Below are 25,000 nucleotides of genomic sequence, written 5' to 3'. Positions count from 1 at the left end.
TGAACAATGAAGTACAAATGAGCTGAAAGTAAAACTGAATATAAGAAGAAGCAGATATTGTGTGTGAAAGAGAAAGCTGCATTGGAATAGGCATATAATGCATACACACAGGACAGCTTTATACAGAATGCTCAAACTGAATGGAACCTGTGGAAGAGAGGGAGAGACAGAGAAAGACTTGTGACAAATCGGTGAGAGCTGATCTCAGGCTGTTGTACCTCATGAAGGACATGATAAACAACCATGCTGATTGGTGTTAGGCATCCTCCTCCTCATCATCATCCTTTAACGTCTGTTTTTCATGTTGGCATGGGTTGGACAGTTTGACCAGTGCTGACAAGCTGGAGAGCTGCACCAGGATCCAGTCTGATTTGGCTTGGTTTCTACGACTGGATGTACTTCCTAATGCTGCCCACTTTACAGAGTGTGCTGGGTGCTTGCTATGCGGCACCAATACAAGCACTTTGCTGTGGTGCTGGGAAGTGTGCCTTTTTAAGTGGCACTGGCACAGGACTCTTGAGGGCCAATCCACTTCACCAGGAGGAGTAGCCTTAACATTTCTGCTGTTAGTGTGTTTACATCCCCATAATCTAGTGGTTTCAGCAAAAGAACTGATAGAATAAGTAACAGGCTATAAAAGAAATGTAAGTACTGGGGGCTAATCCATTTGATTAAAAGTTCTTTGAGGTGGTGCCCCAGCATGGCCACAGTCTAATGACTGAAAAAAGATAAAAGATATAAAATGTGGAAGATGGAGAAAACTCAACACCTATGGAAGCATGGACAATTGAATGTAAAACTGTGGTAGTGATAGAGGCGGAAGATAATAATATTCGGCATAAACACTTTTGTACTGTACTCCATCTCTGAATGCTTCTCAATATTTCATCAGACAGTTAAGGCAGCAAGCTGGAAGAACCATTACAGTGCCAAACAAAATGCTTAGCAGCAGTTTGTCTGTCTTGACATTCTGAGTTCAAATTCTGCCAAGGTCAACTTTGCCTTCCATCGTTTCAGGTTGATAAAATAAGTACCAGTTGAACACTGGAGTCGATGTAATTGACTAATCCCCTCCCTTAAAATTGCTAGTTTTATGCCTAAATTTGAAACCAGTATATCATTAGACAGTGGAATAGTTCTACGGGTGCTTTGATCCCTCTCAATATGGCAAGAGGACTTTTTCATTTTCACCTGTCAAGAACATGACAACTTCACACTAGTGCTGGTACCATGATAAAATGCAGAGAAACCATGCCAAAATGAAATTTATGGATAAGATCTGGGTCTCTGACCTAAGAGATCTGCATCTCATGATAAGAACTGATTCAGACAGTGATAACTAGCAAATATCCAGCAAGCTTTTGCCAGCATGGAAAGTAGACATAGAACAATAATGATGATTATGTATACACATAAGTTATTTATGTTCATCTGTGTGTGTGCGCGTGTGTGTGTGTGTTTATATATATATATGTATACATATTATATATATATATATATATATATATATATATATATATATATATATATATATATATTTGAAGAAAGATTTTCTTAAAAATTATTAAATATTGAAAAGAAAATTTAAAAAACAGAACAGAATGATGCTAACAGTTTGAAAATTGTATATACATTTATATGTATGCAAACATATACTTATAAACACACACACACACACACACACACACATATTGGGTGTATTAGTGCATATGCATATATATATATATGATATTGTTGCACTTTCATATGTGCACCACTTGCCTGTTCTTGTAACCTAAATATCTATTCTAGTGTATAGTTATTGCTATTCCATTAGGTAACTCAATATAAACAGATCTATCTATGTACTGAAGCATATTATTTGAGTATTGTTATGGTTGGATGCTTCCTATGCTACTTATCTACTTTTCCATATATTCTTTATGATGAGGTATGGTAAGAGCTAAATAACTAATGTTTGTTTTAGCTTCTGATCACTTTGCAGTCAAAAGAGAGCAATATGTCTTCAGTCTTTCTTGGAGTAACAGCAAGGTAATAAATGAGTTGAAGTATTTATAGAAGGTGATAACTGGTATTAGAATTTTTTGTTGTTGTTTGTTTGTTTTTGTAGGGAGAGGGTAGGTTGTAGGCAATTTACTTCTTTAGTATCAGACCGGTACTTATTTTCTAGATCACCAGACATCATGATCATGGGGTTAGACAGAATTCTGTGAAGCAGATTTGCTACAGATGGATGCCCTCCCTGTCACCAACCTTCATTTGTATCCAAAGCAGGTAATATTTCCACATGAGTGGACATAACTAGTAATGAATAACTCCACTTGTATGCTTGTGGTACTCATTAGCAACTATAACATGATGCTTCTTTCACTGTCTGTCTGCCAAACCCACTTACAAGGCTTTGGCTGGCCAGTGGCTGAGATAGAAGACACCTGGCCAATATGTCATGCAGTAGGATGAACCCAAAACCAGATGGTTGAGAAGCAAACTTCTTAACTAACCCCTGTCTGCACCTATGTAAAGTAAATCATAATGGTAACAATAAATTCTAACACAGATACAAAACCACGGTTTAATCCAGTATATCCATCCCAATTCTTGACTGGTACTTCATTTGTTGACCCCTACAAAGGGATAAAAAGCAAAGTTGATTCCAATGGGTTTTAATCTCAGAATGTAAAGAGTCAGAACAAATCCTGCAAGGCATTTTTTCTGAGGTTCTAATGATTTTGCTAATTCACTGATCTCGATGATAGTGATAATAATTCTTTCTGCTGTAGGTACAAAGCCTGAAATCTTTTAGGGAAGGGGTCTGGTCGACTATAATGACCCCAGTACTCAACTGGTACTTATTTGCTCAACCTCGAATGGATGAAAGGCAAAGCTGACCTCAGTGGAAACCAAACTCTGAACTCAAATGGATAAAATGTCCTTAAGCATTTTGTTCAATGCACTAATAATTCTGCCAGCTTACCACCCTCATGATGATGATGATAATAATAATAATAATAATAATAATAATAATAATAATAATAATAATAATAATAATAATAATAATAATGGTTTCAAATTTCGGCATGAGGGCAGCAATTTTGGGGAGGTGGTAAGTCGATTACATTGACACCAGTCCTCAACTGGTACCTATTTTATTGACTTCAAAAGGACAAAAGGCAAAACTGACCTCAGCAGAAATTGAACTCAGAACATGTAGATGGATGAAATTTTGTCAAGCATTTTGTTTGACATGCTAATGAGTCTGCCAGTTCCCCACCTCCATGATAATGATAATGATTTTAAGAATAATGGTTTCTAATATGTTCACAAGGCCATAAAATTTATGGAAGGATGTGGTCAATATGCTCTGTCCCAGTATCTGATTGGTATTTGCTTTTATGATGATAGTTCTTCCATTCTCAGCAATGCATATTCAGTTAGTTTGTTTGGTTAAATGGATTTCTTTATGTGAAATTAATGGGAAATCAAAGCAGAGTATTCTTCTAACAGGTGAACTCTTAAAGCAATTATCAGAGTGATACAATGGAACAGTGTTGGGTCTTTAAATTATAGATACAATTGAGAGAGAGAGAGAGCAGTGGGGAATTGGCTCTAGTAAATAGCTGTAGAGACTCCAGAGCATTGTTTTTCCGAAAGAGGGGTGGAATCTATAATATTGCTAAAACTCAAGGGAAACACACAAGGGAGTATTTTTCTCATCTCTGAGATGATATGGCTGCTGTAACAAATATACAAACAAATCCTAGGTTACATTTTAACCTTTTGTGGATGGAGCCTCATTTGGATTTTCTGTGCCAAGATGGAGCCCTTTTCACAAGCCCTACAGAAGGCATGCACTTATTTTTTTTTTAAAATACAAAAACATAAAGGAATTACTTTACATATATAAAACTATATATATACTTGTAGGAAATTGATTGAACTTATACAATCTTCTTTGTCATTTGACTTTTCGGACAGTAGATCAGTGCTGTCATCTAAGGATTAAGGATTAAAGGAAAGCCAGTTAACTTTCACTCACTGACCAACAAACTTCAGCCTTTGGGCTACAGTTGTGGTTTCCCCTATTTTTGTTCTTCTCAACTGTTATTACAGTAGTTTCCAATTCCTTGAGGGTGGCTGGTCTCTTGCCACAACTAATCAAATGCTCTTGACTCTTCTTGTCACTATGTTGCATCAACCCACCACCAACCATCATACAGACTTCTATGCTTAATCCTTACTTCCTAGAACATTAGTACTCAATCCTTTCTACCTAAAATTTTGGTATTCTGAAGTTACCTTCTGTAGATATTTTGTGACAGCTGTTGATTTGTAACTGTTTAAAAGGATTTCATCAGCTCCTTAGAATCTGCAATGGATAATGTCATAGCTGATCCAATTAATAATCTTTTCTACTCTAGGCACAAGGCTCGAAATTTTTGGGGAAGGGGACAGTCAATTAGATCGACCCCAGTACGCAATTGGTACTTAATTTATCAACCCTGAAAGGATGAAAGGCAAAGTCTACCTTGGTAGAATTTGAACTCAGAACGTAAAGACAGACGAAATACTGCTAAGCATTTCACCTGGTATGCTTACATTTCTGCCAGCCTGCCACCTTGCTAATCCAATAAATAATAATAATGAAAATAAGTATTTTCAGGTGCAGGCATGACTGTGGTGAAAAAATTCACTTTGTAATCATATGGTTTCAGGTTCAGTCCCACTGTACAGCACTTTGCACAAGTGTCATCCACTAGATCCCTAGGATGACTAATGCTTTGTGAGTGAATTTGGTAGATGGAAACTGCAGAAGCTCATCATATATATATGTGTGTGTATGTGTGCGTGTCTTTGTGTCTGTGTTTGTCACTTCCCTCCCCACTGCTTGACAATGAGTGTTGCTTTATTTTCAACTGTGTACCTTAGCAGTTCAGCAAAAGAGAACAATGTAATACTAAGACTTAAAAAAAAAAAAAAAAATACACAAGTACTGGAATCGATATTTTTGACTAAAACTCTTCAAGGTAATGCCTGATGCCCCAGCATGGCCATAGTCCACTGACTGAAACAAGTAAAAGGGTAAAAGATGAAGGATAAAAATGTGTCTGGTCTAGACAATATTTTCTGTGAGCTGTCTGGGTCTGAAAATGAGCTACAGATACTAATTTGCTCATACATATTTTAAAACTAAGACCAATCAGCTGAAACAAAATAATATGACTAGTCAAAACTAATTCGTGTAGCTATTTTTCTTACTTCTCACTAATCATACACACACGTATGCTTGTGAGAAAGAGCGTGAATATGAGTGATCATGTATGTGCTTGTGTGTGTTTGTGTGTGCATGTCTGTGTATCTGTGTGTTTGTAGTTATTTTTGGTTAGCCCCAAGCCAGATTTTATCAAGCAGAGCTGTGATTAATAGTGTTCTAGCAATAACTATCATATCTTATTATTATTTTTTTATGTTTTTTATTTATATATTTTTTCAGTCAACATATCTAGTTAGAACTACATATTGCAACGTGTAATTCTTTTTTAAAGAGTAAGTGATTTGAAGCGACTACATAATAATTTCCTTAATGCCTTGCATATGTACACGTACACACACACACACACACGAACACATATATGAACACACAAGCACATACATATATCATCATCATATTATTTGTTCTAAGTCCATTTTCTATGCTTGCACAGGCTGGAAATGTTGTCACAGTTAGAGTTAGCATGTATTTGCAGATAGTGTTCACCCAAATGAAAAGGACTGCATTTTGCTCATGTGTTGCATTCTTGGCTTGGTTTCTATGACTGCATGCCCTTCATAACACAAACCGTTTTAGATAGTGTACTGAGTGATTATTTTTCATGACAGCAGCATTAGAGATGTAGCCATGTCCTCAACATTACCAAAAGGACTTTGCAACCCTTCCTCTCTATTCACTCTGCAGTCTCTTCTGAGAGTGATAAGCATAAGTAATAGAAAGATAAAAAAAAGAGAAGCTTGTATTATAGAGGTAAGTGATAAGAAGGATGTGAAATAAGGGAATGAATGATTGGAGCACACCGTTATCTGAGAAAGGTAACCATTTTTGCAAACCAGTTTTGTATTAGAAAATTTTTCTACAGACCAGGATACAACAAAATACAATAATGTGCATAACATTACATATACAGTAGACCAGTGTTCTGCAACCAGTATGCCTTGGCATATTGGTGTGCCATGAAATGATACTAGGTGTGCCGCAGTGTAACCTGAATATAATTTTTTCCCCTATACTTTCAGCTATATTTTAAATTCAGGTGTGTCATTGAACCTTGAAAAGAATATAAGTGTACCGCAAGTGGAAAAAGGTTGTGGAACACTGAAATAGATGACAACATTGTCATTGACATCATCATCATCATCCCTTGACGTCAGTTTTCGATGCTGGCATGGGTTGGACAGTTTGATCAGAGCTGACAAGCAGGAGAGCTGCACCAGGTTCCAGTCTGATTTAGCTTCTTTTCTTTGGCTGGATACCCTTCCTAACACCCACTACTTTAAAGTGTGTGCTGGGTGCTTTTAATGTGGCACTGGCACAAGTACTCTTATGTGGCGCTGGCACAAGTGCTTTTTACATGACCCTGGCACAGGGCTCTTGCAGATCGATCCTCTTCATCAGCGGGAGTGACCTTAACACTTATGCTGTGGAGGACAGGTCTTCTTGAGATATATATATTACATATATAATGCAAACACACTCTGTGTATTGTGACAGTCAATAAAATAGAAATGAATTGAAAAATTTATTCTTTTTGTGTGACCTGGTTCTAAATGATCCATGGCCTGTTATTGGTCCATGACCAAGTGGTTGGAGACCCCTGATGTACAGAATAGGGTGATGACAGAGGTACAATTTGACCTCGGAAAAAGATTGATAATAGTGTCCGAAGCCAGGCAGTCTGTTGACTACAATGATGAGTGTTCTAGTTGATTTGATCCTTGGAACAGCCTGCTCATAAACTTAACATGCAAGTGGCTGAGCACTCCACAGACGTGTATCCATAAGGTAGTTCTTAAAGAGATTCAGTGTGACAATAAGTTTGACAAGGTTGGCCCTTTGAATTACAGGTACAGCCTATTTTTGCCAACTGAGTGGACTGGAGAAACATGATATAAAGTGTCTTGTGCAAAGACACAATGCATCACCAGGAATCGAACTCACAACCAGAAGGTTGTGAGGCAAATACCCTAACCACTAAACCACATGCCTTCAGTCCAAGAACATGGAGAAAAAGAGCAAGAGTATTGGTGACTGAGTGAAATAGAATGATAATTGACAGTACAGGAGAGAAAGACAAAGGTAATAGTATACTAAGTGCTGTTGGACTAACTTTGGTCTAAATTAGTCTCCCATACATAGACTTTAACCCTTTCATTACCATATTTCTGTTGAGATGCTCTGTGTTTCTTTCAATTAATTTTAGATATAACAAAAAATTTAGTAAAATAACTTAGTTATCATTAAGCTAGCGTTAGAAACATAAATTGTGACTGAGGTATGGTGGAAGATTTTAATTCAGAACTTTTGAAAAAAAGACGTTTGTATTTAAGAGCCAGAGATGGTTTCAGCTGGGTTGGTATCAAAGAGGACTAGAGAAGTCATGTGATGTAAATATTTTTTTCAAAATTTTCTTTTTTTTTTTTCTTAAAAATAGAACACTGAACCTTCAAATACATTAATACAAATTCCACAATTTTAACTTCTACAGTTTTTGCTGTCAGGGTTGATATATTGTTTGAAAGTAATTGGGCATTTGTGAAAAGTCTCTTTAATGATTTTGGTCATTTTTCACTCTTAATTATTTTTTGGTTTTCTAAAATTCATCTCATTCATGGATCACATTAATTTGAAATGGTAAATTAAAGACCATAATATTCAAAAGATTGTGTCGAAATGTACTCATAAGGTAAAACATTGGTTTCTCTTTTCACAATTTACAGTTTTTAAATCACTCATGTTAATTGCTTCTACTCTCTTTTATTTCGATGTCAGTTAACTATGATGGATAACAATTTTTAACCAAATATATTTTAGTTCCTAATAGTCTTTTCTTGTGGCGGTACAGATTTTATATGATGGTATATAGTCATTAAACTTGACTGAAGAGAATATTGATTCTCATATATTTTTGATGGCATGAAATAGAAAGTAAATATTGCTCTCAGTCATGTTGATTATAATATACACATATCACAATCTGATATGGGTTGTTTTTAATACTCAGTATGTCTAAAAAAAAGTAATTGATCCTCAAATGAATAAATTACACTTTTCCATTTGTTTGTTCATATGTCTGTTTTTCCATGCTAGCATGAGTTAGATGGATATATTGCTAAGACACTGTCTGGCAGATGGAAGCCCTCCCTGTTGCTAATACTTGTTTTTCAAGTAAAGGATCACTTATATCATCCATTTTTGAGGGCACTAAGCTAGCAGATAATTTGTTGACAAGGGAAATGACAACTGCATCATTGCTTATAGTTCATAAACTTCAAAGAATAGCAAATGTAAACAAACATGTACATACACACAGATGCACCAATAGGACCCAAGCATTGCAGCATGGAGGGCAGAAGCTAGTGTACTGCAAGGCAGTCTATGTTAAAAAATAAACCTCATTTGGTCACATTCCACAAGAGTATCTTGATCAGCACCATAAAAAGCACCATTTGATGGTGGTTTATACCAGTGCCACCTGACTGGTTCCCATGCTGGTGGCAAGTAAAAAGCATCATTCGAGTGGTCGATGCCATTTCCACCTGACTGGCCCCTGTGCCGGTGGAACATAAAAAGCACCCACTACACTCTTGGAGTAGTTGGCATTAGGAAGGGCTCCACACCACCAGTGTTATCTAAAGAAAAAGCAAAGGCCAATATAGCTTGGCACCATTGACGTCACAACTCATTTCTACAGCTGAGTGAACTGGAGCAGCGTGAAATAAAGTGTCACATATATACATACATACATGCATGTACACACACATACACTGTGTAAGTCTGTATGCATACAAATGCATTCATGTGTGTGTTTCTGTGTATATATATCTATTTCTAATATTGCACTTAAGCACATAATTATAGTGCTCTACTGAAATTGTCTCCCAATTCCCATAGGACTAGCTTCCAGTAAGACCAATCTTTATGAATTGATAATGTACGACACTTCTAATGAATAGTTCACTATACTAGTTTGACCCAACATATCTGTATTGCCACTCTGTAAAATAAAGCTATAGGGCAATCTATATTCTTTTATTTTCTGCTGGTGTCAGTCACTGCACTGTGGCCATGTTGGCACACTGTCCTCATAAAGAATAATTCCAGCATCACTCTTGCTCTCATTCATAATCTCTCTATCAGTCTGTCTGTTTGTCTATTTAGCTGTCTGTCTCCCCCCCCTCTCTCTCTCCCTCTCTTTTTCTCTCTCTCTCTCTATCTATCTATCTCCAAGGAATAAGTAAAATTAAACAATAAAAACCACTGTTACATCAGAAAATGTTACAATGTTAAATTGAGCCAAAAAAGGAGTCTCTATGTGGTCACTCAGCTTGCAAGAAATCACAGCCAAATTCCCTCAATTTCTACCCTACCAGCTTAAAAGAAAGAAGGACACATTAGATGATGTAGTTCTTGATACATGAAAAGAGATTGAACATTTACAACTAGTTTGTTCAATCAGAGATGACCTGGATCTGAGGAGCAAAAACAACAACAAACAATAGCAACAACACTAATAGGCAGTTTCCATGTGGTCATTGGACTTTCTAAATATAGCAGCTAAATTTCCATCAGGCCACACAATCCTATTTCAGGAAAGAAAGGACACATTGAATGATATGGTTCTGGATACTTTGCCTGTAATTAAGACAGGATGGTCATATGTCTGCTTGATCAGAAGAGACTTGAATTAAACAACAATTACAAATCTGCTTTAGTTATCCATGTTTACTGTTCTTCAAACCTGTAAGCCATTGTATACATCTTGATATAAGATTCATTGTTGGATTATGCTAGTGTCAATGGAGAGAACATGCTATAAAAAAGAAATCATATAACACACACATGTAGAAACAGATATATATATATAGTGAAAAATATACGAAGAAACATGAACAGAGTGTCTACATTTTTTTTTTATGAAATAAAATATTTACATTGTCAACCAGTTTCGCTTTTGCTAATCATGACTAAGAAATTTGTGAAAGTATTACAATTTCATGGTATCATAAAAAGTTTATAGTCCATGTCAGTATCAGAAAAGTTGTTTTGTAAATGAATCAATTGCTAAATAAATCTGAGGGGATGTATGTGTGTTTATGTGTTTTGAGTGTGTGTGTATGTGTATATGGGTTTGCTTACTATATTGTTTGTATGTGTACCCTTTATTTAGTTTCTTTTTTCTTCTTTTATTTCATTTATTTACTTATTTATCTATTTTTCTTTTTTCTTCCCATTTCGTCTTAGGCATGTGGGTTCACAGGTTAACTTTAACATAGACACATGTACACACACACACACACACAAACAAATAAAAACAGACAAAAGCACATGTGCAGATAAGTATACACACCATAGAAAGACATAATGAACTAAACAGAACAGGAGGAAATACATAGGATGAGGAGGTTACAGGATGTGTGATAAAAGATTTCCAGACATATGACAAAATAAGAACAATAATAAAATAAATCTGAAGTGAAGAACGAATATATAGTGCGTGTGTTTATTTGGCGAAAAAAAGAAAAGAAAAAGTGACCTTGCTGAAATATAACAACACATATTTTATATATATATATATATATATATATATATATATATATATATATATATATATATATATATATATATATATATATATAAGGTTGAGGAGGGTATTGGATTTAACCAAACCCCGGATGATACACTTGGCTTGGACATCCTTCAAGTAAGCAAGCAAAAATCTATTGCAAGATGGAATATGTATACCTCTGCCACCTAAGCTATATCAACTTTCGTTCCAACATAAATTTCTGGAGTATTCACACAAGGATTAATCTGCACGAATTTCTACACGGATATTTACCACTGGAATGAAACTACTCTTCAAGTATTGTTCTCTCTTTTTTCAGCACATCACACTCTTTACCACTTCATACTAAAAATATCCGCCTATGGATATAATAATAGATAACTTTATTTTTTCAGTCTCCGATGAAGGGAAGTACTGGATCTTCCCAGAAACAGCTGTAAGACTCTATCCATAAAATTCTTCAACCTTACCTTTGCTCTCTTTATCCTTTTGTTTTTATATATTTACATATATATATATATATATATATATATATATATATATTTATTTATTTATGCACCCTTTTCATGCCCCGTTTCTATGGTATACGTGTTCCCCCCAGCTGGATGGGATGCCTGTCCATTGCAGCGTTACTCAAAAAACCGGAAGAGTGGGAAAAATTTGGGGCAAAAGAGTACAACAGGGGTCGCCCCCACCCCCTGCCAGAGCCTTGTGGAACTTTACGTGTTTTCACTCAATAAACACACACAACGCCCGGTCTGGGAATTGAAACCACGATCCTCCGACCGGGAGTCCGCTGGCCTAACCATTGGGCTATTGGGCTATTGCGCCTCCACACACACACACACACACATACATATATATATATATATATATATATATATATATATATATATATATATATATATATATATATATATATATAAAATGTATATATATATATAAATATATATATATATAAAATGTATGTATATATCCTCATAATCCTCATCATCATTTTCCATGCTTTGTTTGTCTTTGTGTGTGTGCTTGTTCCATTTGACCCTTTTATCCTCATCGCACATTACTTGACAACTGGTGTTGATTTGTTTAAACCCCCATAAATTAGCAGATCATCAAAAGGGGACTGATAAAATAAGTACTCAACTTAAAAAAGAGAAATACGTACTTGGGTCAACTTTTACAACATGAACCATCTTGGAAATGTCTCAGTATGGCTACAGTACAATGACAGAAACAAGTAAAAGATAAAAGAAAAAAAATATCATAGCACTTACCGTTTTGCCCAACTTGCAGGCTTTCTTTTTTCGTGCCGTACCATTTTATATCTTGCCACTCCTGCTGGAGGGCGAATTATTTTTAATCTTTTATTAAGTATTCTGTGGAAAGAAATAGAAACATTGAAATTAAATATACATTAATAACATCACCAATAAATCTAATCATACAATAGCAATGAAATGAGCCAATGGGGAAACCTTTTATATAGTTATTTAGCAAGTGTAATAGCAACAGTAGATACAGCAAAAGAGGAAGAAAGGGCTGTAATAATAATAATAGAGTAGGTGAGCAACCAACAATGAATATTGCTAATATGATGTTATTAAATGGAGTGATGGATCCATAAGGTAACTGGATGTCAAACCATAAGTCATTCGTTTCTAAGTCACTCTGATTCTCTGCCCAAACATTTAATTATATATGTTCCTATTCATATAGCTGTAAAGAAGAAAAGTTAGATCTTTTAGAAAATGCTACCTGTAATAAACACTGTGTGTGTGTGTGTGTGTGTGTGTGTGTGTGTGTGCAAGTGTGCATCATCTCTATTACATAACTTGTAGGTAAGCAGCATAATTATGAAAGTTTGACGGTTAGGGATATTTAAAAATAATATTTGGTAGGAATATTCAACTGGTACATGTGTGTGTGTGTGTGCATGATAATATCCTCCTCCTCCTCCTCATCATCATCATCGCTTAACGTCTGCCTTCCATGCTAGCATGGGTTGAACGATTTGACTGAGGACTGGCAAACCAGATGGCTGCACCAGGCTGAAATCTGATCTGGCAGAGTTTCTACAGCTGGATGCCCTTCCTAACGCCAACCACTCCGAGAGTGTAGTGGGTTCTTTTACATGCCATCAGCATGAAGGCCAGTCAGGCGCTACTGGCAATGGCCACACTCAAAATGGTGTATTTTATGTGCCACCTGTACAGGAGTCAGTCCAGCGGCACTGGCAATGACCTCACTCGAATGTCTTTTGTTGGTTAGTCCTAGACAACCTTTATCCAGTAGACATATAATCAAAAATGTTTAAATCATAACCATCCAACTATTTTTTCATGAATAATCTATCTTAGACTATATAATTCGAAGTATCCTTTGACTTTTTTTTACATTGGTAGGGTATGGTTTAAGGGAGATTTAATTGTTTTTTCTAGCAGGCTGAGTGATCAAGTGGCAGAGCCTTTTGATTCCTTCGTAGCTCTATTGTTGGTTTAAACTGATGATTTATGACCATAAAGAAGAATGATTGTTTAGTACAAAGTCCAGGAGTGGAAATATGTTAGATGACAAGAAGAATAAAGAATAAGAGTTCTTATATGCATGCTTCTTTAAATGGCATAGAACAGCGTTTTTCAGCATTTTTCAATTCATGACATTCTAAATGAGGCATTGAAAAGAGTTATGGAATAACATAAGCTTTCTAAAAGGTTTATTTCATATATAAAAACAAAAAGAGAATTACATATGTTTTAAAACAGTGATGGATGTATAAATTGTACTTTGCTACAAAGGAATACACATGCACAAATGTGGAGCATTAAAACACTTTAGTTTCCTAAATAATCTGGCATTTTCTGATTCATTTTAAACGCTCATAGTACACTTGCATATCATATGTAAAACACACATGTGTGCTTGGTATAGTAATCAGGGGTTGAAAATGTCTGTTACAGAGAAATCAAATTTAAGGATATTTGACGTTCTATTTCTCAGAGCTGGCTGGTCTTGTAACTCCTCCACACAGTCACCCTTGACTCATTTGTCCCTCCAACTCTCATTACTATTGTTGAATTTAGTCCCCGTCACTAACCATTATTCACAATCCAATCCTTCCTCCTCAGAACAGTGCCTCTCTGGAATCTTCTCTCTAGTCTTGTCTTTCCTGCAGGTAGTGATCTGCAACAATTTAACCTGAATACTAACAGCATCAAGCTCACTGGTCTTGGGAAGGTGTGGCGAGGGGAGACTGCTGCAAAGGTCATGGGTACCAGCCCTTGCTTCAGACTCATCAAGTAAAAGAAAAAAGTTGATCAGCAAAGTATTCAGTAGTTTTCTTGGTACACAGTCTTATTTAAGGTTACACAAGCCAAGAAGAGAATCTCAACATGGACACTCAACTTGCTTGAAATAGCAAGTAAATTTCTCTCAACCTTACTATCTTAAGTAAAGAAAGGAGACTTTGGATAATGCAACCCTACATATCTCCAACTGACATAATACAATTTCAGTGCCTTTGATCACAGATTTGTTCATCTGAAAATGACTTTGAGCTAAATTACAAAACTGACTTGAGGTAATATTCCTAGATAATCTAGTATTTGTTCCTGAAAGCTAGACTAATTGACACTCAGGATAATCAAAACTACTGTTTAAATATATAGCAAAATACCAGCAGTAGATTGGAACTCAAGACCACTAGTCTCACAGTTTAATACTACATCAGCTTCTGGATACTAATGATACAGGAAGTAGAGTTGTTGCAGTCTTTGAGACACAGTTAAACCTACACAAATCAAACAGCTCTGGGATCAAAGTATCTTCATTTGTGGAACATATACCTAGGATTACATTATCCAATATGTCCTTCCTTTTTTATGATGGTAGTGTGTCATTTGGAAGAGATCTGGCTGTTAATTCTAGCAGACTGAATCACCATATCAAGGTTTTTTCATTAGTTTGTATTGCTCTATAGATCCAGTTCAGTCAGATGAAACATACATGATAAACATTCCGGCTATACCATCCTATCTTGTTTTGGGATAGTTTATTTAATATTGTATTATCCAATGCCTGTGATTTGAAGATGATTCAGTTGTTAATTCTAGCAGATTGAATCATCATGTAGAGGATTTTTCTTGAGTTTGTGTTGTTTAAATCTCATTCAGCCAGATAAAACTGATATATGAATAAAGACATTTCAGCTATGACCATCATATATATATATATATATATATATATATATATATATATATATATATATATATATTAGATGTTTTCACCTTAATCTTTTAGCATTCAAACCAGCCATATCAGGTGCAAATATTGTACCTTCTTTATGTTTAAACTAGCTAGATCTAGCCTCTCACACCTACACTGCAATGTCAGTCTAAAACAAACAACCACATCATTGAAATCTCAGTGCTACAAGGTAATGCATGATTAATACAAAGCAGTATCAATAAATAAGCATTACATTTGACCAATGCTAAAGGTTAACCTGCATCTTACGTAAGGATGCAGTACTCCACTTTCATTTGTTTGTAGACTTGTGAGCTACATGATGACCTCAATAGTGTTGGTACCACTTAAAAAGCACCCAGTGCACGTTGTAAAGTGGTTGGTATTAGGGAGGGTATGCAGCCATAGGAACAATCCCAAAGCAGACATCAGAGTATGATGCAATTGTTGGACTCCTCAGATCCTTGTCAAATCATTAAATCCATGCTAGCATGAAACATTCATGTGAAATGACAATGATGAGTCAATTTAATATTGGATAATCCAATGGGTATGATTTGGAGATGATTCAACCATAAATTCTAATAGGCTGGGTCACCTCTTAGAGATTCATCATCATTTTCATCATCATTTAACATCCGTTATCCATAGTAACAAGCGTTGGATGGTTTGACAAGAGCTGGAAAGCCAGAGGGTTGCACCAGGCTTCAACTGTCTGTTTTAACATGGTTTGTACGAATGGTTGTCCTTCCTAGTACCAACCACTTTACAGAGTGTACTGGGTGCTTTTTATGTGGCTCCATCACAGGTGCTGTATATGTGGGACCAGCACAAGTGCTTTTTACAAGGCACCAGCACAAGTGCATTTTTTGTGGCACCAGCACTGGCACTTTTCATGTGACACCAGCATAGGTGCTTTTTACATGTCACAGGCACAGGTACCAGTGGGGTCACCTGATTTCCATGTTTCAAATGAACTGTAGAATTTGTGATTTTGAAAATTTTTTTATTCTATTTCATCAAAGTATGGGTTTGACATAAATCCATGAGAGTGGGTGGGTGAGTGGGATGGGGGTCTTATTAATTTCTACATTATCATATATATTTTTGTTCAGGCCATTATTTTGCTTGGGAAATATCAAGGTATTGTGAACGGTAGTGGTAGTGCGTTTTAGATATATTTATTGTATCTTATGCTCTCTTCTATCTATAACCCCCACCTTCCTCCTCCTTCTCCTTCTCCTCCTCCTCCTCGTCAATGTGTTAAGTTTTCTGTCTTTGAAATATCTACAATGATGTTAATGTCTGTTGATGTTAGTTGAAGATAAGTATACTGGTTATCAGAGAATATTTTGCAGATATTCTTGGTCTTATATTTTCCTCTTTTATTTTTTTGCTTGTTGTTTTTTGTTTTGTTTGCGAGTGTGTGTGTGTGTGTGTGTGTGTGTGTGTGTGTGCATGCGTACACATTTGTTTCAATACTTCTATAAGGATGAGATTGGTGGAGGTTGTTAGTTGAAAAGTTTAAGAGTGTTTCTTTTATATTGCTTTTAGGTTTGGTACTTGATCTTTCATGTTTGAATATTGATTTTGTTTTTGACATTTTTTGCATTGATTTTGTTTTTGATTGCTTTTTTTTTATTTCTTTTTATATATATTTATTGTTTTGTTTTTCAGAATATTGAAAAAATATATATTCCGAAAGAATAACAAAAATATATATATATATGTGTGTGTGATTCTGTTGTTATAGATCTCAAGGTTTTATGACAACATTCACTATAATGTGACATTCTTTAATGCAACACAATAAATAGCCAGTAAACAGTGATATGGTTAGTTTAGTTGGACAATATACTATAACCAATGGAGGTGTGTGGGAGAGAGAGAGAGGGGGGGGCAGAGGGGGATAGGGATGAGAAAAGATGAGATAGATAAAGAGAGAGTGACAGACAGAAAGTTATGTTTATAAATGTGAATATGCAAAAGAGTGTATGTACATACATGCATGAAAATGAAAGCATGAAAAGTGTGTATTTATTTCGGAAAGGTAGTTTGTGTATGCTTAATGAGAAAGAGAGAGGGAGGAGAGAGAGGTGGGGGATGGGGGTAGAAATATGCATACATAAATGCAAATGTGTTAAAGTGAATGTGCATGCACAAGCCTAAATTTTTAAGAGAGTATATACGCATTTCAGTATAAACACGCATACAAGCACATGCTCACTTACACGCACATACATACATACATATATACATGCACATACATACATACATGGACAAACATATGCATGCATATGCTTACATGCATGTAAGTATGTGTAAGAAGAATGCTATTGAATAATATCATATATTAGTTTACAGAAATGAGGAGAATTCAAGAATAAAATAAGACAAATTGAAAAAGGAAAACTGATATTATGATCTGGAGATAGTAAACATGTCACTTTGAAGTTATTCTTCCTGATACAAACACACACACACACAAACACCTGTCTCTCTCTCTCTCTCTCTTGCTCTCTCTTGCTCTCTCTCTCTCTCTCTCTCTCTCTCTCTCTCTATATATATATATATATATATATATATATATGTGTGTGTGTGTGTGTGTTTGTGTGGATGGATGGATGGATGTATAGACAAACAGATATAGAATAAATGTACATCAGTCATGTGTGTGTGTGTATACATATTTACACACACACACACACACACACACACATAAATATATATATATGTACACACACATATACTCACACATAAGTATACGTAAACGAAGGGGAAATGTATGCATGTATATGGAGGTTTAAAATCAACAAAATCATATTTGTTAAAGTATTACAGTGAAATACATATTGAGTGTATTTTCTCTCTTTTTTTTTTATGATCGCATATGTGACTGCGCATGCTTGTGCACATACATTCACACACATACACATGCATTTGATGGGAAGCCCTCAAAAGAAAGTAAAATATTCACCTGGTGATGACAGAATGTGCATAATGAGTAAAATGTGCAAAATGGGTTGTCGTACACACCCCAGCCTATTATAAGTATCAGATTCTTGATGCAATAAAAGAAGCAGTAAAACAAATTATGAACACTGATCTGAAACTTAACTACTCTTAATAATCCAAATCTATTTATTCCAGTAACACAAGTAAACAGTTTCTCTCTTTTCTCTTTGCGTTGAAGAGTTCTGTGTGAAACAAGACATTAAATTTCTCGTTCAATGCATAACGTTTATTCCATTCTTTGAACTTTTTGTATTCTTATGCTACTTTGGCAGTTATGATGTAGAATATACTTCACTGATGAGATCAAAATAATGCCCAAACAAGCTCAGAATTATCTCCCCTGCTTGTTGGAAGTATTTGCTATTCATAAATATCATTTTATCTTCCTCTTTGCTACAAGTTTATTTGTCATTGACCATTTAATGATTCACACATTAATTATGTCAATACTAACTTATTCTCTCTTACATGAACAAGAAACCCTGAGGCAAGTAGGTAACTGGTAATAATGTTAAATTAAAATGTTCTTCCTAGAAACACAGTGCCACCATTTATTTTTCTCTCAGGTCAACTGCTTGCTCTACATATGCATATTCTTTATTCTTTTACTTGTTTCAGTCATTCGACTGCAGCCATGCTGGAGCACCACCTTAAAGGGTTTTAGTCAAAGAAATTGATCCCAGGACTTATTCTTAGTAAACCTAGTACTTATTCTATTGGACTCTTTTGCTGAACCACTAAGTTATAGAGACATAAACACACCAGCATCGATTATCAAATGATGGCAGGGGAATAAACACATACACATAAATATAGATGTATATATATATATATATACGACAGGCTTCTTTCTGCTTCCATCTACCAAATCCTTTCACAAGGCTTTGTTTGGCCTGAGGCTATCGTAGAAGACACTTGCCCAAGGTACCACACTGTGGGACTGAACCAAAACCATCTGGTTGGGAAGCAAGCTTCTTACCACATAGCCATGCCTGCACCTATATGATAATAAAGTAATGGTTAGAATTTTAATTAAAACACTTTTAATAAATAAGGATCATAATTGAACCACTTATCTCCTTCTTACTGGCCATGTGTTCTAATACTTATACCAGTCATAGTTGCTGCTCTTAAATTAAGTATACATAATCATTGGCTATGCAAACATTTACTTCTTCAATGAGATGGTTTATTTCATTGTAATTTGCCAGCAAACCAGCAGTGCAGAACAGATGTCCTTTCACTAATATCTAACATTGCATGATATATATACTTGTGCATTCTACATCCATTTTTTTCTAGGCTAATAAGGGTTGTATGGGAAGGTACTTGAGGTAAAAAGTTTTACAGATAGATGCTCTTGCTGTTGCCAACTCATACCTGTTTTTCTTGCAAGTGAATTCTAATTATAGGGGAATTAGAAAACACAAAGTGAGCAGATTATTCGTTGGTAGGAAATGTCAACAGATATCACTGGTTGTAGTTCTGCATATGGAGGGTGCTACCATCTATAGTGCAGTTCTCTGCAGATTGTAAACATTCACTCAGACACACACACACATTGATGCAGTCCAACATAACAATCTTTGATAGATAGTAATAATACTAGAAGAAAGCAATCTACACAATGGAATTACACAGTTAAATGCCAGCATGAAGTGTATGACAAATGATAAGCTTAAAATACATGAACAACATCTCTTGGAAAAATAAATAAAAATGAAGATGCTACTCCAAAATCAATAACTTTGTAACATGAACTCAAGACCCAAAGTGAAAAACACTACTATTGAAAAAAATATTAAAAAGCCGATTTATACCACAAATTTCCTTCCAGTCTTCAAACTATATATAGGAGGATGAAGAAAAACAATATCATAATGAAAAGAGCCATCTTTTCCAGGAAAATCTCTAATAATTTTTCTCTAAGATTTGGAATGGAAGTAAGGATTTTCATCAGAATGAAACATGGTTAGACACAATAAAGCAAGAATGTAGTACCAAAATCAACAGTAAAATCTATACAATCAACAATGAATCTGTTAGGAAAGCTGTGAGAAAGCTGCATTATGGGAAGACACTATGAAGAGACCTCATAATTGGCTATTGATAGATGATCACATTTTATAGAAAGTCATTAACAGATAGATTTTAAAGGATAATGGAAGGACAAATTGACCTACCAAACTGACTTGCCACAGCATGAACCAATCGTGTAACCAATAATAAAATCATTACCTTCGTAGAGAATGATAGGCCTAAGAATTATTGGTAGCAGATAGTCATTGAAACTTCTACCAAGTGAAAAAAAAACAACAGGCCTGATATTGTTATTTTGGACGAAAAAGAAAATTTTTGCACTGTTATACAGGATAGCTGCTCTTTAGATGAGAACATCTCTTCTAAATATTTATCAACAACCACATTGAAACATGCAGTTCCTCTACCCTAAATGCAAATTCACATTTATCCCAGTTAACGTTATCCCTCTCTCACTCTCTGGGAGAGAGGCACAAGCACATACACAGACATATACACACACGGCAGTAACTTCCGCCTACCAAATTCAATCACAAAGCTTAGTGAATATTTAAGTAACAAACTGGAAAAGCTAGGATATTCAGATAAAGAAAGCTATCAGCTAACAAGCACTTTACAAATACAATCAATAAATAGAACAGTGAAAATATGCAAGACTTTTCTCAAATTCAACTTTTAATACACATTGCTGTTTTTTTTTTAATCAAAATTCCAGTAATGGAGCTTTGTTTATTTGTTAGAAACCAACTCCTTATTTCTCAGAAAAATTCTAATAAATAAAGAAAAAGATACATATGACCATATATACATGCATGCCTACATGCATGCACGTATGCACTTGGACTGTGACCATGCTGGGGCACCACTTTGCAGGGCTTAGTGAAACAGACTTAGCCCAGTACTCAAGTCTGTTACTTAGTTTAACACTCATTTGCTGAACTGCTAAGTTATGGAAATGTAAACGAACCAACACAGGTTGTTAAGCAATGGTGGTGGTGGTGAGAAAACACAAACACACACATATCTGTTTATCTTATATATGTGTGTGTGTGTGTGTGTGTGTGTGTGTGTGCATGTGTGACAGGTTTCCACACAGTTTCTGTCTATCATATTCCCTCACAAGATATTGCTCAGACCAGAGTTAATGTAGAAAACAATTGCACAAAGTGTCATGCAATAGGACTGAAGCCAAAACCACATGATTGCAAAGAGAGCTTCATAACCCCATAGCGAAGTCTTCATGTAACCTATGTCACTACTTTACCTTAAATTGTGGTTCTCCGTCTTTTTTTGAAAGAGATCAGTCCCACTGTGTGGCATCTTGGGCAAGTGTCTTCTACTATAGCCTCAGGTCAACCAAAGCCTTGTGAGTGGATTTGGTAGACAGAAACTGAAAGAAGCCCGTCGTATATATGTATATGTATATATATGTATGTGTGTATGTGTTTGCCTGTCTGTGTTTGTCTCCCCAACATCGCTTGACAACCGATGCTGGTGTGTTTACGTCCCCGTAACTTAGCGGTTTGGCAAAAGAGACCGATAGAATAAGTAATAGGCTTACAAAGAATAAGTCCTGGGGTCGATTTGCTTGACTAAAGGCAGTGCTCCAGCATGGCAACAGTCAAAAGACTGAAACAAGTAAAAGAGTAAAAGAGTTAGATTTATTATCTTTTAGGTATTTGAAAGATCTTTGGACATATATTTATCAAAATACATATGCTCTGTGCAAAATAACATTGAGAGAAATCATGACATTGTCTGGAATATATTAGAGCATGCCAAAGCTTACAAACAGGGTAATAACAGTTGTGAATTTTAACTCACAGTCAAAAATAAATATACTGTTTCATAAAGGTTCTATACATGAACAAACGTTCAGAACCGATATCTTTTTATCATCACAAATCAACATATTTGTTAGAATATTTTCATTTTGAATTACCTAACAGCTGAAAACCATATAGTTGTGTAATACATTAATACGCATTCTAAGGTAAAAGTAAATAAATATTAAAAAAAAAAAAAAAACTACTTTTAGTTAATGTCAACAATAAAACAATAAAAAGCAACATAAAAATGGCTTGGTGTTTTTGACATAATATATCAAAAAGTCAAGCAGCTGAATCACTCATAGCATACAATAACATACTGACTACATCAACAAAGTTTTATATTGTTAAAATGTTTATTCAAAAGTTTTATGTACTTTTATTATATTTTTATACTATTTATCACATAAATAAATGTAAAACTGATTCATTATTACATTGATTGTTTTAAAATCAATATACATATGTTCTTACATCATCATCATCATCATCATTCTTGTCATGTCACTGTCATTGCCGTCTACATCCTCATCAGCAACGTGTATATAATTTATATATATTAATATTAAAGCGATCAATGTACACATGAATCAGTTCTATAGTTATAAATGAAATAAAGGGATAACACACACACACACACACACACACACAAATATATATTTATATATATACATGTGTGTGCATGTGTTGTAAGTATATATATATATATATATATATATATATATATTATATATATATAATGGAGAGAAAGAGAGGCACATGTATGGTTGTGTGGTAAGAGGCTTGCTTCACAGCCACATGGTTTCAAGATCATTTCCACTGTAGAGCACCAGGCTGGCCATGGCCTTGTGAGTGGATTTAGTAGATGAAAACTGAAAGAATCCTGTCATAACTGCACATATATATGCATGCGCATGTGTGTGTACTGTCTCCTTGCCTTGACATCATGTGATAGTTGGAAACAAGTATCATGTTACCATTGTGCAAGTGGTGTCCTTTATTTCCAATCTTCTTGAAAGTATATCTGGTAATGAGAAAATATTACCTTACTTGAAAACAGGGGAAGGCTAGTGACAGGATAGGTATCCAGTTATAGTAAATCCATCTCAACGAATTTTATCCAATGTTTGCAATCATGGAAAACAGGCTGTCAAAATGCTAATGATGAAGTCTATCTATCTGTCTGTCTGCTTATCCATCCATCCATATATATCCATAAAGAAAGAACACGGATGAGTTGAAATTCATTACAGCTGTTTCAGATGTATTTTTTATTGATTACATCATGAAAAAAAAGTTTTCTCCAGGTGAATTCAAACTTGAAATTAAAAATTTGGTTTAGGAAAAATAATAAGATATGGAATGTGTGTTGACCATCTTATTCTGGCAGCAAGTAAAATACCTTGATTGAAATGAATCCTACAAATATTCAAATATATATATATATATATATATATATACATACACACGCATGCACACACACACATATATACACACACGCACATATATATGCAGACAGATAGATAGATAGATAAATAGATACTTTGTGTATTAAGGCTACCATTGGTTTTATGTCAAGGAAATATCGTAACAATTTTCAAGCCTATCACATGGAAAAATTGTTAAGATGTTTTCTTAACATGAAACGAATGGTAACCTTAACACATAAATAAAGTATCTTTATCCACCAATGCAGTATTGAGCCCTCATTCTCATTGTCTGACATTTACATATATAAATATATATAGGTGCAGGAGTAGCTGTGTGGTAAGTGTAGGTGCAGGAGTGGCTGTGTGGTAAGTAGCTTGCTTACCACCTACATGGCTCTGGGTTCAGTCCCACTATGTGGTATCTTGGGCAAGTGTCTTCTACTATTGCCTGAAGCTGACCAAAAGCCTTGTGAGTGGATCTGGTAGATGGAAACTGAAAGAAGCCCGTTGTATATGTATATGCATGTGTGTGTCTGTGTTTGTCTCCTCCCACCATCGCTTGACAACCAATGTTGGTTTGTTTATGTTCCTGTAACTTAGCAGTTTGGCAAAAGAGACCGATGGAATAAGTACTAGGCTTACAAAGAATAAGTTCTGAGGTCGATTTGTTTGACTAAAGGTGGTGCTCCAGCATGGCCGCAGTCAAATGAATGAAACATATAAAAGAATAAAAGAATAAAATAAAGATATATATAGCTATTTCTTTATATGTATATATATCTGTATCTGTGTAATTGTGTTTGTGTGCACGCACGCGCGCACATGTATGCATCTGCATGAGAAAACACAAGACCAAGTGATTAGGTGGTTTGTCCAAGTCAGTTCATTTCACATTGCTCTAATCAACTCAGCTGAAAGTTAATACCAGCTGACTGTTGGAGTGGTCAGCTCTCTCCTGGTATATCATCATCAACTGGGTTAAATCTGTCTTTGTCTGCTCATAACTATGTAGACACTTTAAAACAATTAGCAACATGTTGGTAGAAGCTACCAAATGATACTAATTTGTGAGTGGCACTTAAACACGCATGCATACACACACATTTCTCTTCTCAATACTACTCCACCTCTCACGTTTAGTCAAGGAGGCTTTTTCCTTTTTTTCTTTGTCTTTTCTTTAAAACCCTTTTTCCCTGTCGCCTTCTTTTCTTTCCTCATGAGCTACATGGTCTCACTACTGCTGGTGGCAGAAAAAAACCCAAAAAAACTCCCAGTATACTCTGTAAAGTTGTTGGTGTAAGAAAGGGCATATCCAGCTGTTGAAATCATGTTAAAACTGACATTGGAGCTTGGTGCAGCTTATGAAATCATCTAACGCAAGCTAGCATGGAAAAATGAAAAAAAGCTATCATATCTCACTCAGCTTGAGTGAAATATGACAGCCAGACAAAAGGTACCATGATGAACGAGTCTTTGATATTGCAAGCTGAGAAATTCTATTTCCTCTTTCTGTGATATGCCTAGAAACATTCATGTTAATGATCATGCACTTTAACCCATCTGCATTGTCATACATAAACTAGGTTAGTCTTTCTGTCACCAG

At 35.3% G+C, this 25,000-nt stretch overlaps 1 protein-coding gene across 2 annotated transcripts in view; it reads right to left on the bottom strand.

The window, feature by feature from the left end:
- LOC106883964 (beta-1,4-N-acetylgalactosaminyltransferase bre-4) overlaps nucleotides 1–25,000 on the bottom strand; it is a 1,203,892-nt gene that overhangs the window by 74,777 nt on the left and 1,104,115 nt on the right. For both annotated transcript variants that reach the window (XM_052967161.2, XM_089350856.1), the window contains exon 5: nucleotides 12,116–12,217. In XM_052967161.2, coding sequence (XP_052823121.1) covers nucleotides 12,116–12,217 — 102 coding nt within the window. The remainder of the gene's footprint in view (nucleotides 1–12,115; nucleotides 12,218–25,000) is intronic.

This window comes from Octopus bimaculoides, chromosome 4 (assembly GCF_046866305.1).
Source record: "Octopus bimaculoides isolate indiv1 chromosome 4, ASM4686630v1, whole genome shotgun sequence".
NCBI classification, from domain to species: domain Eukaryota; kingdom Metazoa; phylum Mollusca; class Cephalopoda; order Octopoda; family Octopodidae; genus Octopus; species Octopus bimaculoides.
Note: the sequence above shows the minus strand (reverse complement) of the source record. Positions and strands in the feature narration are given on the sequence as shown.